This window comes from Ambystoma mexicanum, chromosome 8 (genome assembly GCF_040938575.1).
Source record: "Ambystoma mexicanum isolate Mex_15411 chromosome 8, UKY_AmexF1_1, whole genome shotgun sequence".
Lineage (NCBI taxonomy): Eukaryota > Metazoa > Chordata > Amphibia > Caudata > Ambystomatidae > Ambystoma > Ambystoma mexicanum.
Window position 1 is genome coordinate 1120403011 of NC_090929.1, and position 13502 is coordinate 1120416512.

General features: G+C 41.1%; 1 protein-coding gene across 1 annotated transcript in view; it reads left to right on the top strand.

Annotated features, from left to right (window-relative positions):
* Positions 1-613: 613 nt before the first annotated feature.
* ERCC6 (ERCC excision repair 6, chromatin remodeling factor) overlaps positions 614-13502 on the top strand; it is a 921458-nt gene continuing 908569 nt past the window's right edge. Inside the window, exons 1-2 of the mRNA XM_069611154.1 lie at positions 614-726; positions 9463-10512. Of these exons, the coding sequence (XP_069467255.1) occupies positions 9464-10512 (1049 nt within the window). The 5' untranslated portion in view covers positions 614-726; position 9463. The remainder of the gene's footprint in view (positions 727-9462; positions 10513-13502) is intronic.

The following is a 13502-nucleotide window of genomic DNA, read 5'->3' on the forward strand; positions in this document are numbered from 1 at the left end:
ACACACACTGAGGATTGTGGAAATCTCAGGAGTTTTGGTGTTCAAGTGTAAGGAGATAATATACATGTGACATATACCTATGTGGCCAATGTTCCCTCAAGTGCCTTTCTTCAGTGAATAAAAATAGATTCGGAAATAAAACATGTTAACAGTAAAATAAAATAATAGTAAACATACGCTCTACAGGTTTCAACTTTGTTTCTCATCTTTTTGAAAAGTCAATGCAAATATGTGAACAGAAATAATATCTGTAGGTGTACGAGAACGAATTTTCATTTAATAGAAGTTTCAATTAAAAATATTCGTTATAGAAGTAGGTGTTTTTGGCGGAAAAAATGTCTGCTGGGCACATAAGGTGTCCGGCGCAGTACACAGCGCGTATTCTCTGGAACATCTCTTTTCTTCACTTTTTGCTGTCACTCTCCTTTCCATTTTCTCTTCTCTTGTTCTGTGACACATCTGCCGACAGACTTGCCTTCTGCCTTTTCCATCCCCTTCCTTAGTCTTTCTTCTTGTTTTTTTTAGCATCAGTCCTTTTCTTCTTTCACTTGTTTATTATTGGTCCTTCTTCTCTTTCCAGGCTTTCTACTTTTCCCACGGTTGGGCTGCAGACAGACGCTGCGACGTACTTCCGGAAGCTTACAGTCGTGTGGTGGTGCCTGGTTGTGTTGTGTAATGACAGCGGAAGTGAGCAAGTTGCCCCGACAGAATTCCGGAGCGGAGAAGGTGAGAGAGTTTGACAGGTTTTATGGATACTGTCGAGGGTTGTTTGTTGGAATGCGAGGGTCGACTAGCATGGGGGTAAAACCTAATAGGATCAATGGATAGGATGTGTGGACTGTGTTTTAGCTTTTGGGTATTGTCTGTTGATCATGCTTGTTGTCTCTGTCCCCGTTTTGATGGGCATTATTGTTGTGGCTGTTCATTGATATGATCCCGCGTGTATTTTATGGCTGTGCGTTGATCGGCTGTCTGTCCAGTGGCTGCGGGTTTCTCGCTGATAATCTGATGGTATAGAAGTGTTTCTTAGCCAGTGATCACAAGCGGAGATGTCACCATCGAGTCGCAGTTTGGGGGTACGTTATATAGTATAATACATCACAACAGCTTACACAATGGAATCTGTATAGCAACTCCTTAAGCACCTTTCTGACAGACTCGCTGTAAGCAACTGAGCACATCTTTCCAGGTTTAGTTGTAGATATTTATCAAGGGGTTTACATTTCATGTTCTTAAATAATACTTTATACCAATGCATATTGTACGCCTGCTTTTTGAGAGTTCTGCAGGACTCTTTTGTCATGGGTGTCATCAGTTGGGCTGCAGATAAAGATATCGGTCCAGAAATGTGCAACGTTTTGCACACGGCAAGGAATCCATCATACGACGAAAGACGCCATGACAGCCAAGAGCGCACACACTTGTGTATATGTATGTGACAAAAGGGGTTCTCAATGACTTGGATTCCTTTAGAAGTCTTATTTATAATTGTTCTTTTATACTGCGCTTTATACCAGTGATTGGTTTCTAAGTGCAGGTTCAAAACTGTGTTGTGCTGCGTTGTCTTGCTTCCAAGACAAACTCGTTGCCCCTAAGCTATCCCCCTTCACATTTGATAGTACGTCCCTCTGATCTCATGTTTTGTAAATAATTTAGTGTCTCAGCATGAGTACCAATTCAGAAATACCCTGCAAAGGGCAGTTGTCTAGGAGGATCTTTTGATTGAGACTTCTCAAGTCTGCGCATAGGCGTAATTGGTTCAAGTTATTTTGATAAATATCAGAGGACTTAAGGAGTCTACCGGTTATATGGTTTGGTTGTCCTGTAATCGCTGCAGCAATTCCTTTTAAAGCTTGTTGAGCAATGGCGGGCACTGGGTGTATCCTCTGCTTCACTGGAATCACTTTAATTTATTACGCAGCCTAGCTCACCTTTAAACACAACCGTGTGTTGATCAAGTCTGTCTTGGAAAGGGGATTCTTCTTTGTGGAGGACTTGTTCTTCACATTCAATATTATGCTCCACTTAGCTTAGCTTGGCCACAGATGCCAAGTACCACTGCTGCTTGTTCTGCAAAGCAAGGTTTTGTCCTTGCCTGGTAGCCTTTATCTTCTAAGGTTACAGTTTTGCAACCTATGCATTACCCCGAGAAACATAAGCTTTGGGTCTGAAGACCGCTTTGTTGATGGTGATGTGTTTGTTTACCACAATTTCTTTATAGGTTGCAACTGGTGTGATCATGAAGTCAGAGACTGCATGCACCCTAAGTCTTTCTGCGTTGCTCTCCACCTTGATGGTGCAATGAGGCTTCTTTCTCTTTTTGAGTCAATGTCCAAAGCCAGTACGGTAGGCTCACCCCCACTAGAGCTGTGTTAATTCATTACTCACTGTGCCATTTTTGTAGTCACTTCTGTGCGCCTTTGGCGGCAACATTTATTTACAAAATGGCCCGAGACAACCACACATGGCACACTCCCTGTTCTTAGCTGGGCATGCATGGTAGTTGCAAAAAGTAGTATCTATCAGAGCACACCTAATTACTCAAAAACTAAATAACTATTTAGAGAGATTTTATTACAATTCTGGGTGCTGGGGAGGAATACACGCCCTGACACTGGAGCATGTGTTAAACATAAAACAAAAAGTGTCTAAACTTAAAGACACTCCCGTCCCCTGCACACCTTACAAGCTGAATTAAATCAGTCAAATTTCATAACATTTGCACTTTTATATATAGAAAGAATTGTCAATTTAGAACATAGGTAACAAAATATCTTCATAAAAGTACAGAAAAAAGCTATCAACTGACTTCCAATATGGCCAGCATGAAAAACAAATCAAACCAGACAAAGAAATAAGCTCCCAATTTTGAACTGCAGCTTCAAGCTCTACGCGTTTCGGGGACTATCCCCTTCTTCAGGAGCAAAAATATCTGCAAGTATAGATATATATACAATTAGAGGACATCTCACATATCATTAAAAGTTTGGACAAACTAAACACATTAAAATAAAGAGAATACATTAAATAATTATGTACACATAAATCGAACGACAATTCTACATAGCATACACAAGTGGTTGTATATTCACAGTGGTACAACTGGTATGGCTCCAAATGTAAATCTCAAAATGCATTAAAACCTAAAACACTTATTCGTATGTACCTCACAGTGGGAATGTTGTCAAAGAAAATAGAGTCTCTGTCTGTGCATCTGTCTGTGCACGACGTACACAGAACCAGGATCCCTGCAAATACTCCTGCCGTCCTCAACAAGTGAAATGTGATTGCCGAACTCTGGAATACCAAAGTATATCTATCAGCTCCAATTACACGTAATTAAATCACCAAACCTTAATGACTAAACAACTAGTTCAAAAAACACCTATTACTCATTGGCAACTAATCTGTGCAGCTCAACGATCACCAAAATCCACAACCTTGTGCCACCACCTCATCTATGTGCCAACACATCAACTTAACACAGAAAGTTAAAAAGCCCAAATCCTCAAAGAAAACCCAAAATTTAAATTGTGCAACTCTTCCAACATATATTATTTACCTAAGGCAAATCAATAGCCAATCCAATCCAAATTCAGGACTTCCAGTACTCCGCATCCAATGTAAAGCATCCTGCTGATTATAGATATGTATAATGCAACTAAAAAACAAACACAAAATATACCATTTACAAACTAACACCACCTTTCCAATACAAACATAAATAAATATAAACACATCCACACAGCTTAAACTTACTTCCAGAAGCGCTCCTCTTCACCTCAGATTCAACGGCTCCTCTCCAATTTACACGTAACAGATCCCAACCCACAACACACTTCCTGGCTCATTTTATACTGTTTCCTGGTAGTCACATGATAAAGTCACGTGACCCGCCGGCACTGAATACGAAAAGAATGCACAAAACTCCCTGCAACCTGCCAAATACACAGCTAATGCTAACTAAGCACACAGGTACTGAGTGAGTAAATCAAACAAAATAAAAAAGACACCAAAGATAAATGTGTGTGTAGTTAAAAAGGAGATAGACATAGAAGAAAGACTGCATTTTTGAAAAAATAAAAAAATAATAAATAAGTGCCTTAAAACTATTGCTGTCCATCAACCATACTTAACTACGCGGCAAATTCAGAAATAACCAAGTAAACTAGTTATGTACTAAAGATAAATGTGTATGTATTTAAAAAGAAGATAGACATAGAAGAAAGACTACATTTTTGAAAAAATTGAAAAAATAATGAATAAGTGCCTTAAAACAATTGCTGTCCATCAACCATACCTAACTACGCAGCAAGTTCAGAAATAACCAAGTAAACTAGTTATGTACTAATTACCCAAACCCAATAACTACTATTCCATACACCTCTAATGGAACAACCAGTATGTAACACCCGGAAAACACACATCCCTCCATGTGACCTCAAACTCATATCAATTTATGCATTATGAACTACGCGGCAAATTCAGAAATAACCAAGTAACCTAGTTATGTACTCATTACACAAATCCAATAACTACTCTTCCATACACCTCTAATGGAACAACCAGTATGTAACACCCGGAAAACACAAATCACTCCATGTGACCTCAAACACATATGAATTTATGCATTATGAACGGCTTAAACCATTCACCAACCATACCTCGACACCTACACAAAACAATTCAAAGAGAACTCTTCATTGAGCCCTCTTGGAGATAAAGTCCCCAAGAGGTCAATCCAAAACATCTCTCTCTGGGCTAATATTCTCAAAAAGTCACCTCCTCTGGGTGGTTTCTTCACCACTTCCAAAACATTAAACCTCAATTGTGCAATAGTATGTCTAGACATATTAAAATGCCTAGCAACTGAAGATTTCTCATTTTTACACCGTATTTGAGATTTATGTTCAGTCCATCTTTCACGTGCGGATCTGGCTGTCTGTCCAATATACATTAATCCACACGGGCACTTAATGCTGTAAATCACCCCTGTGGATCTGCATGTGGCAAAATCTCTAAGAGTGATTTTTTTGCCCGTCTGCGGGTGAAGAATGTATTCTCCTTTAGCCACATTGTTACAATGACTACACGACAAACAAGGAAATGTTCCCTTTTTTTTAGTCACCAATGTCATCTGAATTTCCTTCGGGCCTCTTTCGGCTCTCACAACCCTATCTCTCAGGTTCCTACCTCTTCTATACACCAACATTGGTGGAGATGGAAACAATCCCAGAAGTATAGGATCATGATGGAGAATCGACCAGTGTTTATGTATGATTCTTTTAACATGCCAACTTTGTCGAGAGAATTTGGAAATATGCAAAATTGCATCAGACTCCTTCTTCACCTTAGGTGTAAGCAATTGCTCCCTTGTAATCGGGAGCGCTCTGTTCTGGGCCTCATTCAAAAGTTGTACTGGATACCCTCTTTCAGAGAATTTTTTAGAGAGCGACTCACATTCAACTTTAAATTCATCAGTATCCATAACAATTCTCTTAATTCGCAATATCTGACTATATGGCAGACTAGCAATCATTGGCTTTGGATGAAAACTCGCAAAATGCAATAAATTATTAACATCAGTTGGTTTATGAAAGAGTGATGTTTTGACCTGATTATTAACAATTTCTAACTGAACGTCCAAAAAGTGTAACTTGGGGTCACCAATTTCCAAAGTAAATTTTATCCGTGAATGAACAGTATTTAAATACTCAAGAAACACTTTGAGTTCACCTTTGGAGCCACACCACACACCAAAAATGTCATCGATGTACCTTTTCCAAACAATTATCTTACTGGACCATTCAACATTGTCTAGTACAAATTGTTTTTCAAACCAGTACATGTAGATATTAGCATATGCAGGGGCCATCGCTGACCCCATTGATGTTCCAGAAATTTGTGCAAAATATGAGTCTTGGTACCTAAAGTAACTGTTGTGTAAAATAATCGTAATCAACTCAATCACCAACTGTGGATCACATTCTACATTCACAGACTGTAATAGTAACCACTCTACTGCCTCAATTCCCTCCTGGTGGGGAATCGAGGTGTACAGGCTACATACATCCATAGAAAACAAAATACATTCTGAGGATAGACAAACAATTTCATTTATGTTCAATAAAAAATCAGTTGTATCCCTTAAGTAGGTAGGTATCAACTTCACCAAGGGTTGTAAGATCTTATCAACATATTTAGACAGTGGATCTAAAATACTGTCTGTTCCTGCTACTATGGGTCTCAAGGGAGGATGCGTTGTGTTTTTGTGTATCTTTGGAAGACCATATAGTACTGGTATGATTGGATGTTTATTGAGGAGAAAAGACCTTGTTTTAATCGAGATCCACTCATTATCCAAAGCTCTGTTCACACAGGCTTCAATCACTGATTTAATCTGTATAGTAGGATCACGATCCAATCGCAGATACGTGGAATTGTCATTAAGCATCATTTGACATTGGGTGTGATAGAAAGCAGAGTCCATGACTACTACTGCCCCACCCTTATCTGCTGGTTTTATCGTTAGATCTAAATCTTTAGCCAAGGCCTCAATATCTTTAAGTTGAGACTCTTTAAGATTAACTGGATTCCTTTAGAAGTCTTATTTATAATTGTTCTTTTATACTGCGCTTAATACCAGTGATTGGTTTCTAAGTGCAGGTTCAAAACTGTGTTGTGCTGCGTTGTCTTGCTTCCAAGACAAACACGTTGCCCCTAAGCTATCCCCCTTCACATTTGATAGTACGTCCCTCTGATCTCATGTTTTGTAAATAATTTAGTGTCTCAGCATGAGTACCAATTCAGAAATACCCTGCAAAGGGCAGTTGTCTAGGAGGATCTTTTGATTGAGACTTCTCAAGTCTGCGCATAGGCGTAATTGGTTCAAGTTATTTTGATAAATATCAGAGGACTTAAGGAGTCTACCGGTTATATGGTTTGGTTGCCCTGTAATCGCTGCAGCAATTCCTTTTAAAGCTTGTTGAGCAATGGCGGGCACTGGGTGTATCCTCTGCTTCACTGGAATCACTTTAATTTATTACGCAGCCTAGCTCACCTTTAAACACAACCGTGTGTTGATCAAGTCTGTCTTGGAAAGGGGATTCTTCTTTGTGGAGGACTTGTTCTTCACATTCAATATTATGCTCCACTTAGCTTAGCTTGGCCACAGATGCCAAGTACCACTGCTGCTTGTTCTGCAAAGCAAGGTTTTGTCCTTGCCTGATAGCCTTTATCTTCTAAGGTTACAGTTTTGCAACCTATGCATTACCCCGAGAAACATAAGCTTTGGGTCTGAAGACCGCTTTGTTGATGGTGATGTGTTTGTTTCCCACAATTTCTTTATAGGTTGCAACTGGTGTGATCATGAAGTCAGAGACTGCATGCACCCTAAGTCTTTCTGCGTTGCTCTCCACCTTGATGGTGCAATGAGGCTTCTTTCTCTTTTTGAGTCAATGTCCAAAGCCAGTACGGTAGGCTCACCCCCACTAGAGCTGTGTTAATTCATTACTCACTGTGCCATTTTTGTAGTCACTTCTGTGCGCCTTTGGCGGCAACATTTATTTACAAAATGGCCCGAGACAACCACACATGGCACACTCCCTGTTCTTAGCTGGGCATGCATGGTAGTTGGGCAGGTGTTTTTCACTGCAACACTGAAACAATGTATTGTTGAAGCGTGTATTTTTCACCCTTCTGGCACACAATGTATGGTGCATTTGACGTCTGGGCCCGTTTTGCAGTTGAGTGCATACACTGGAGTGATGTGCTAATCAGGCACAAGGATAAGACAACACAAGCACATGTTATAAGGATCTGCCAATTCGCACCGGTTTATCAACCTAGACTTCCTTCTCTTGCATGAAATTTTCCTTTACTTTGCGATTGTTATGTGCACTACAAGCATGTTCCTTTTTAAGATATATGCCTGATCCTTTAAGTTTCAGATCGCAGCCAATTCTCTTACTTTCACAATATAGTCATCCACCCTCTTGCTAGCGACTTGCCCTGTAATGTAAAATGTTATCTTTTTCAGCACACTGTCTTTATTTTCAAATCAGTGTGTTAATCTCCTTACTGTATTTAGGTAAGCTATGTCCGCATCAGGGGCAGAAATGTCAAATTACGTGCTATTAACCAGGCTGGAAAATCACTTGCCCCCTGACACGGATGACAGTCCCACAAGTGCACAACGCAGCCTTTCTACTTGCTGAGAGTGATCGCTTGCCAATGGCTAGTGGCAAGTGCACATTTTGTGGTCTGCCCACATTATCTGAAGGGGTGGTTGGCTATTTCTTGAGACCTGCACATGTTTTTATCCTTCTTACCCGTATGGTGTCACTACATCATGGTATTTGTTTCTCTGAGCTATGTATTCTGAGACCATAATTGCTTCCAGATAGGTCTTGGAGCAGTGGTAGCTGCTTTATCCAGGGCACTGCGAGTTTCACAGCAACTGAGAAAAAAGATGGTGGTGGTATTGCTCCGTGCCTTTCTGTTATGGTCATGCATACCTCGGGTTCCTGAGCAGACACAACACCAATGTAGAGTTGCCAACTTCCGCGCAAACTACCCGGAAGCTCGACACAGTAATAATGATATTTATTGATGCCACAAGCCTCCAGTTTTAAGTGTTTTTGACCTTTTAGGTTTTCGGGGAAAAGCATAAAGAGTTGAGCTGGGGAGCATGAACTCCCCCCCACACCCCCCCCTCTCTGGCTCCTGCATTCTCCTCAACCTCCAGTCTCATTCTCATACTCCTACTTCACACGCACATGACATAAGGGTAGGGATCTTGGCTTTTGTCACCATAGACATACAACTTGTACTGACCAAAGAGACTGGTTTTTGGATGATATGCTTCCCAACTGCAACTCTGTTGAAATAGATGGAGTTTTCATTGTATTATTAGCAACCAGAGTGATACATTATTTCTGGGTGCGCAAGCGGTTGGGTAAGAAGCAACTACGGATGCCTGTACTAACTCCTCCACCCACTAGCAATATGTGTGCTGATCTCGTTGTGCTCGCTGTTTCATCGGTGATCTCGTCAGTCAATGCTTTTGGGCCTGTGTTGTATAGCTATGAATTTGTGTGTCATTTTCTCTCTTTTTTTTTTTTTTTTTTTTTGACTGTGTGTTTTTTGACTGTGTGTGAGTAAATGACCGGCTATGACTGTGGGTTGGTCTGTTTGTACAGAGTCTTTGTAGCTGTGCCTTTATGCAATGGCGGTTTTCCATGTTTGTGAGTACAGGTTTATATAGTTATGCTTGATGGTTGTTTGTCAATGTGGGTTGATGTATTCCTGGTTGTGGAATGCAATGGTTAGTGTACTGTGGTTGTGTCTTCTTCACAATATGTGTTTTGTGTCGTATTAAGTTGCTGGGGGTTTGACTGTCTGCTCTGTTGTTTGGTTTGCTAGTCTCTCTGAATCTCAAATTATCTGGCTCTTTTTGCACAGGATGCCGAAAGAGGGTCTTGAAGCTGCAGTTTCATCGCAGGAGGTGTCTGTTGTATTTGCATCAGTTAGTGACCATGGATTCGACGCAAATGAAAGAAGCTTTCAAGGTGTCAATGGATGGAGCCTCCTTGAAGGCGGCGTGGCTCCATCTCCTGTCACTGCAGCCGGACCTTCTCGCTTATCTGCTGCAAATGAGGTGCCCTCATCTGCTGTGGCTGAAGGGCCATTGCAGGAGGGGCTCATTACATTTGCATCCTGTAGTGTCCAGGGATTCATCACAAATGACGAAAGCTTTCAAGGAGCCAGCGGAAGGAGCCCCCTTGAAAGAGACATGGCTGCATCTCCTGTCACTGCAGCCGGACCATCTCGCTTATTTGCTGCAAATGATGGACCCTCATTATCTGCTGTGGCTGAAGGGCCATTGCAGGAGGAGCTCATTACATTTGCATCCGGTAGTGACCAGGGATTAAATGCAAACAAAGAAAGCTTTCCAGGGGCCAGTGGATGGAGTCCCCTTGAAAGAGGCATGGCTGCATCTCCTGTTGCTGCAGCCGGACCATCTTGCTTATCTGTTGCTAATGACAGACCCTCCTCATCATCTGCTGGGGTTGGAGGGCCTTGGCAGGAGGCGCCCAATACATTTGCATCAGGTAGTGACCAGGGATTCAGCACAAACGAAGAAAGTAGTAGAGGGGCCAACGGACAGTGTTCCCTTGAAGGGGGCATTGCTGCATCTACTGTTTCTGCAGCTGAACCGTTTAGCATACCTCCTGCTGCTGCTGATGTCAGACCCTCGTCGTTGTCATCTGCTGTGATGGAAGGGCCCCGGAAGGGCCAGTCCTTAGTGCGTATTGACCGGCAGCAGATACAAGCAGTGGAACGCAGTGCACAGGCCCTGGAACTTGAGGGTTTGGGTGTCGATGTGTATGACCATGAAGTGCTGGAGCAGGGAGTGCTTCAGCAAGTAGACAACGCTATCAATGAAGCTGGAAAAGCTGCAAAAGCTGCAGAGGCTGAGAAGGAGATGCAAGCGCTTTGTGAAGAGTTAAGGTAAGACACAGCCATGTGTGCGTCTGGTGACCCTTGCCATGTTATCAGTCTTGATACTGTACTTCCTGCAGTTCTGTTTTTACTCCCAGGATAAGCATCTTTCCCATACCAAGTTCTGTTGCCATTATGCATTTTTGTTCAAAGATTAATGCTTGGATCTATCGCCTTAGGACTTTCAGTGACCCGTTTTTAGATGGCCTTTCTGAATCTGTGAGAGTGGGATAATCTAAGCCTTGCGTGTGTCCTTAGTATGAATAGATAGGTAATGATAGGTGACCCTCATTATTATTCTTTTATAATCTGCTTAATAGAGATTGGTTTTTAAGCGCAGGATCGTGATTCAAACCTGGTTTGCGCTGCATTGTCTTGCTTCCAAGACAAGCGCGTTGTCCCTGAGCTATTTCCCCCTCCTCCCCTTCTAGATTTGCAGGTGGAGACTGCATTGATTAGCACCCATTAAAACGCCCATTGTCCTGCACATTGCTCTTCCTGAAGTCTGCAGTCCATTTTTAGATACCATTCTCAAGGATCATCTGCCTATCCATCAACCATTATTGGCTAACTGCTTAATACAAATGCAATTGCTGGCAGCAGAGGATGCCTTACCATGTTCTTGTTACTAAACAATTGAACACTTTTCTCTCACAATATATCATCTCCTTTAAAGGGTGGACTGACCAGCACCTTGTTGATGGCATAATATTTGCTACTCTAACCTAGATCACTGTGCCTAATTTTACTGAACCTGAAACAATAGAAGACTCAGTGTTTCCCGCTCGTTTTAAAACTGTGGCTTACCTGTTTCTCATTGTTACCCTCGGGTGCATTAACCCACTAATCTGCTTTGCCTTTTTCACTATTATTTGCCCATCTGTCTGCATGATGGGCTACTGGATGCATTTGGTTAGTTTCCTTTATCAGCATTCCACTCTTGGGAGCCAGTTCTTATTTCTCTGCAGTCAAGTCCTCCTGCAAGTTGCAGGAAAACACAAAAGCTAATGATCCGTCTACAAGCAGAGAAGCATCCACCATCCGAGTATGTTAAGTGATTAGGGTGTTGGGACATAGATCTTTTCGTGGGCACTCCCATACACGAGAAAAAAGCACTAATTTGCTCCTTAAGTGGTATGAGCACTAGCTTTGCCATACTACGTCCTTACTTCATCTTGTTCTATTGTACATGAGCATATATTTCCTTCAGTGCACCAATGCATTTCTCAGCAGTTGCTGATGCAGTACCACTGCCACACATTTTGATATTATGATCACATATTTTTCTTTCCGCCTGGTCAAATACATATGTAAATCATTCAAAGCCCCTTTTAATGTTCGCAATCCATAGTTGGCACAACCCATTTTATTGAGTCCAAGGTTCGAAATTGAGGGGTGCTGGGAGGTTTGTAGCTCCTGCTTATAACCTAGAAGAGCTTGGTTAGCTTAAAACCAACAGTTAGCAGGAGCTACTTTTGGCTCCCCGGGCCAACTGATGCCTAAGAAACACACCTATGTGAATTTAACTCTGTGAATTTACATTAGGTTTACAATGACATTTAAAGCATAAGGGGATCATAAATAATGGATACAATTATATTTTTGCATTTAAGTTAGATTTGCGTAACGCTCTGCACTAGCTCCTGGTTCCGCAGTGGTAGCTCCTAGTGATTGGTTACCCATAAGCTGCTTGTAGCTCCAGTTTATCTGATCTTAATTTCGAGCCCTATTGTTCTTAATCCCTCTGCCTCTTGATAGTTACCCCACTCCACCTCTCACATCCCCAGAGCCAGCTGCCTTCCCAATTGTTAGGGTTACTGAATACACTTTTTTTTTAAATCTGTTTTTTTAGACTGGCTCCCTTGATCTATTGTAGTGCATAACCCTTCCCATCAATGATAAAGTATTGCTAACCTAAACTCCAAGATCTGTGGAACTATCTGTTATATATAGACTGTAAAACAAGGTGGCTTCAAAGTCTTGTGAGTTTCATTAAGGCAACGAGGTAGGCAAAATGTAATGTTCCAATGTGCCAGAATTAACAAATGCATAGTCAGATTGTGGACTACCTTCCAGGTTAAACAAGGGCCTGACAATCCTGTCTGTCTTTAACTATGAGACCCAAGAATGTGTAAATATCTGGAGATGGTCTGTAGTTTGCCTCCACCCAGGCAGTCTGGTGTTCTCCTATTTTCTGCTTTCTCTTAGAATTCTGTTGCTCCCTCATTATGCCTCTCTGCATCTTGATGAACTTGTTACACTTTTTCAGTCAAATAATTTTGGCTGAGCAACAGACTTGTAGTATACAACATAGGACAACTTTTCTAGTGAACTCCTTGACAACAGGAGAATACTAAAATGCCTTCACAAAATGTAGTGCAACATGATTTAAGAAAATTACACCAACAACAAAAGCGTTGACCAAATGTATTATTAAACGTTCCCTTTTATTTCTGTAATGCCTTAATATTCTTCTCTCATTCTGATTAGCAGATGGCCGATACTTGCAACTCAATTGTCAATAAATAACTAAATGCACTCCAAAACGAGATGTGTACTGAACTCTGTAGACAACAGGTTTTCCACAAGTTTATCTGTGCCAGTATCTGATGTGATGCTAACTCTGTAGAAAAAAGTAAATCTTTAAAAAATGTATTAACCATTATCATTAATGTTGAATGTTGTTGAGATACTGGAAGTTTTGAAAATATATGTAATGATACTTAAGTCTTTAGCACGTTTTGTAATTGGCAAGGCATTAAGACAAACAGTCTTATTAGAAGATGTTACTCTTGTGCAAAACCCCAAAGAATCTGACATATTCTTCAACTTAACATAGCATTCTGTTTCAACTGAACCGTTATTAGGTTACATCTAGCACATCACCTTTGCCTGGACACACTGTAATTGGACCATTACATTCCTGTATCAGTTCGTTATCTGAACTTTAAATTGCAAGGCCCAACGGAGAATTGTGGCAACTGCTAAGATGATTATAA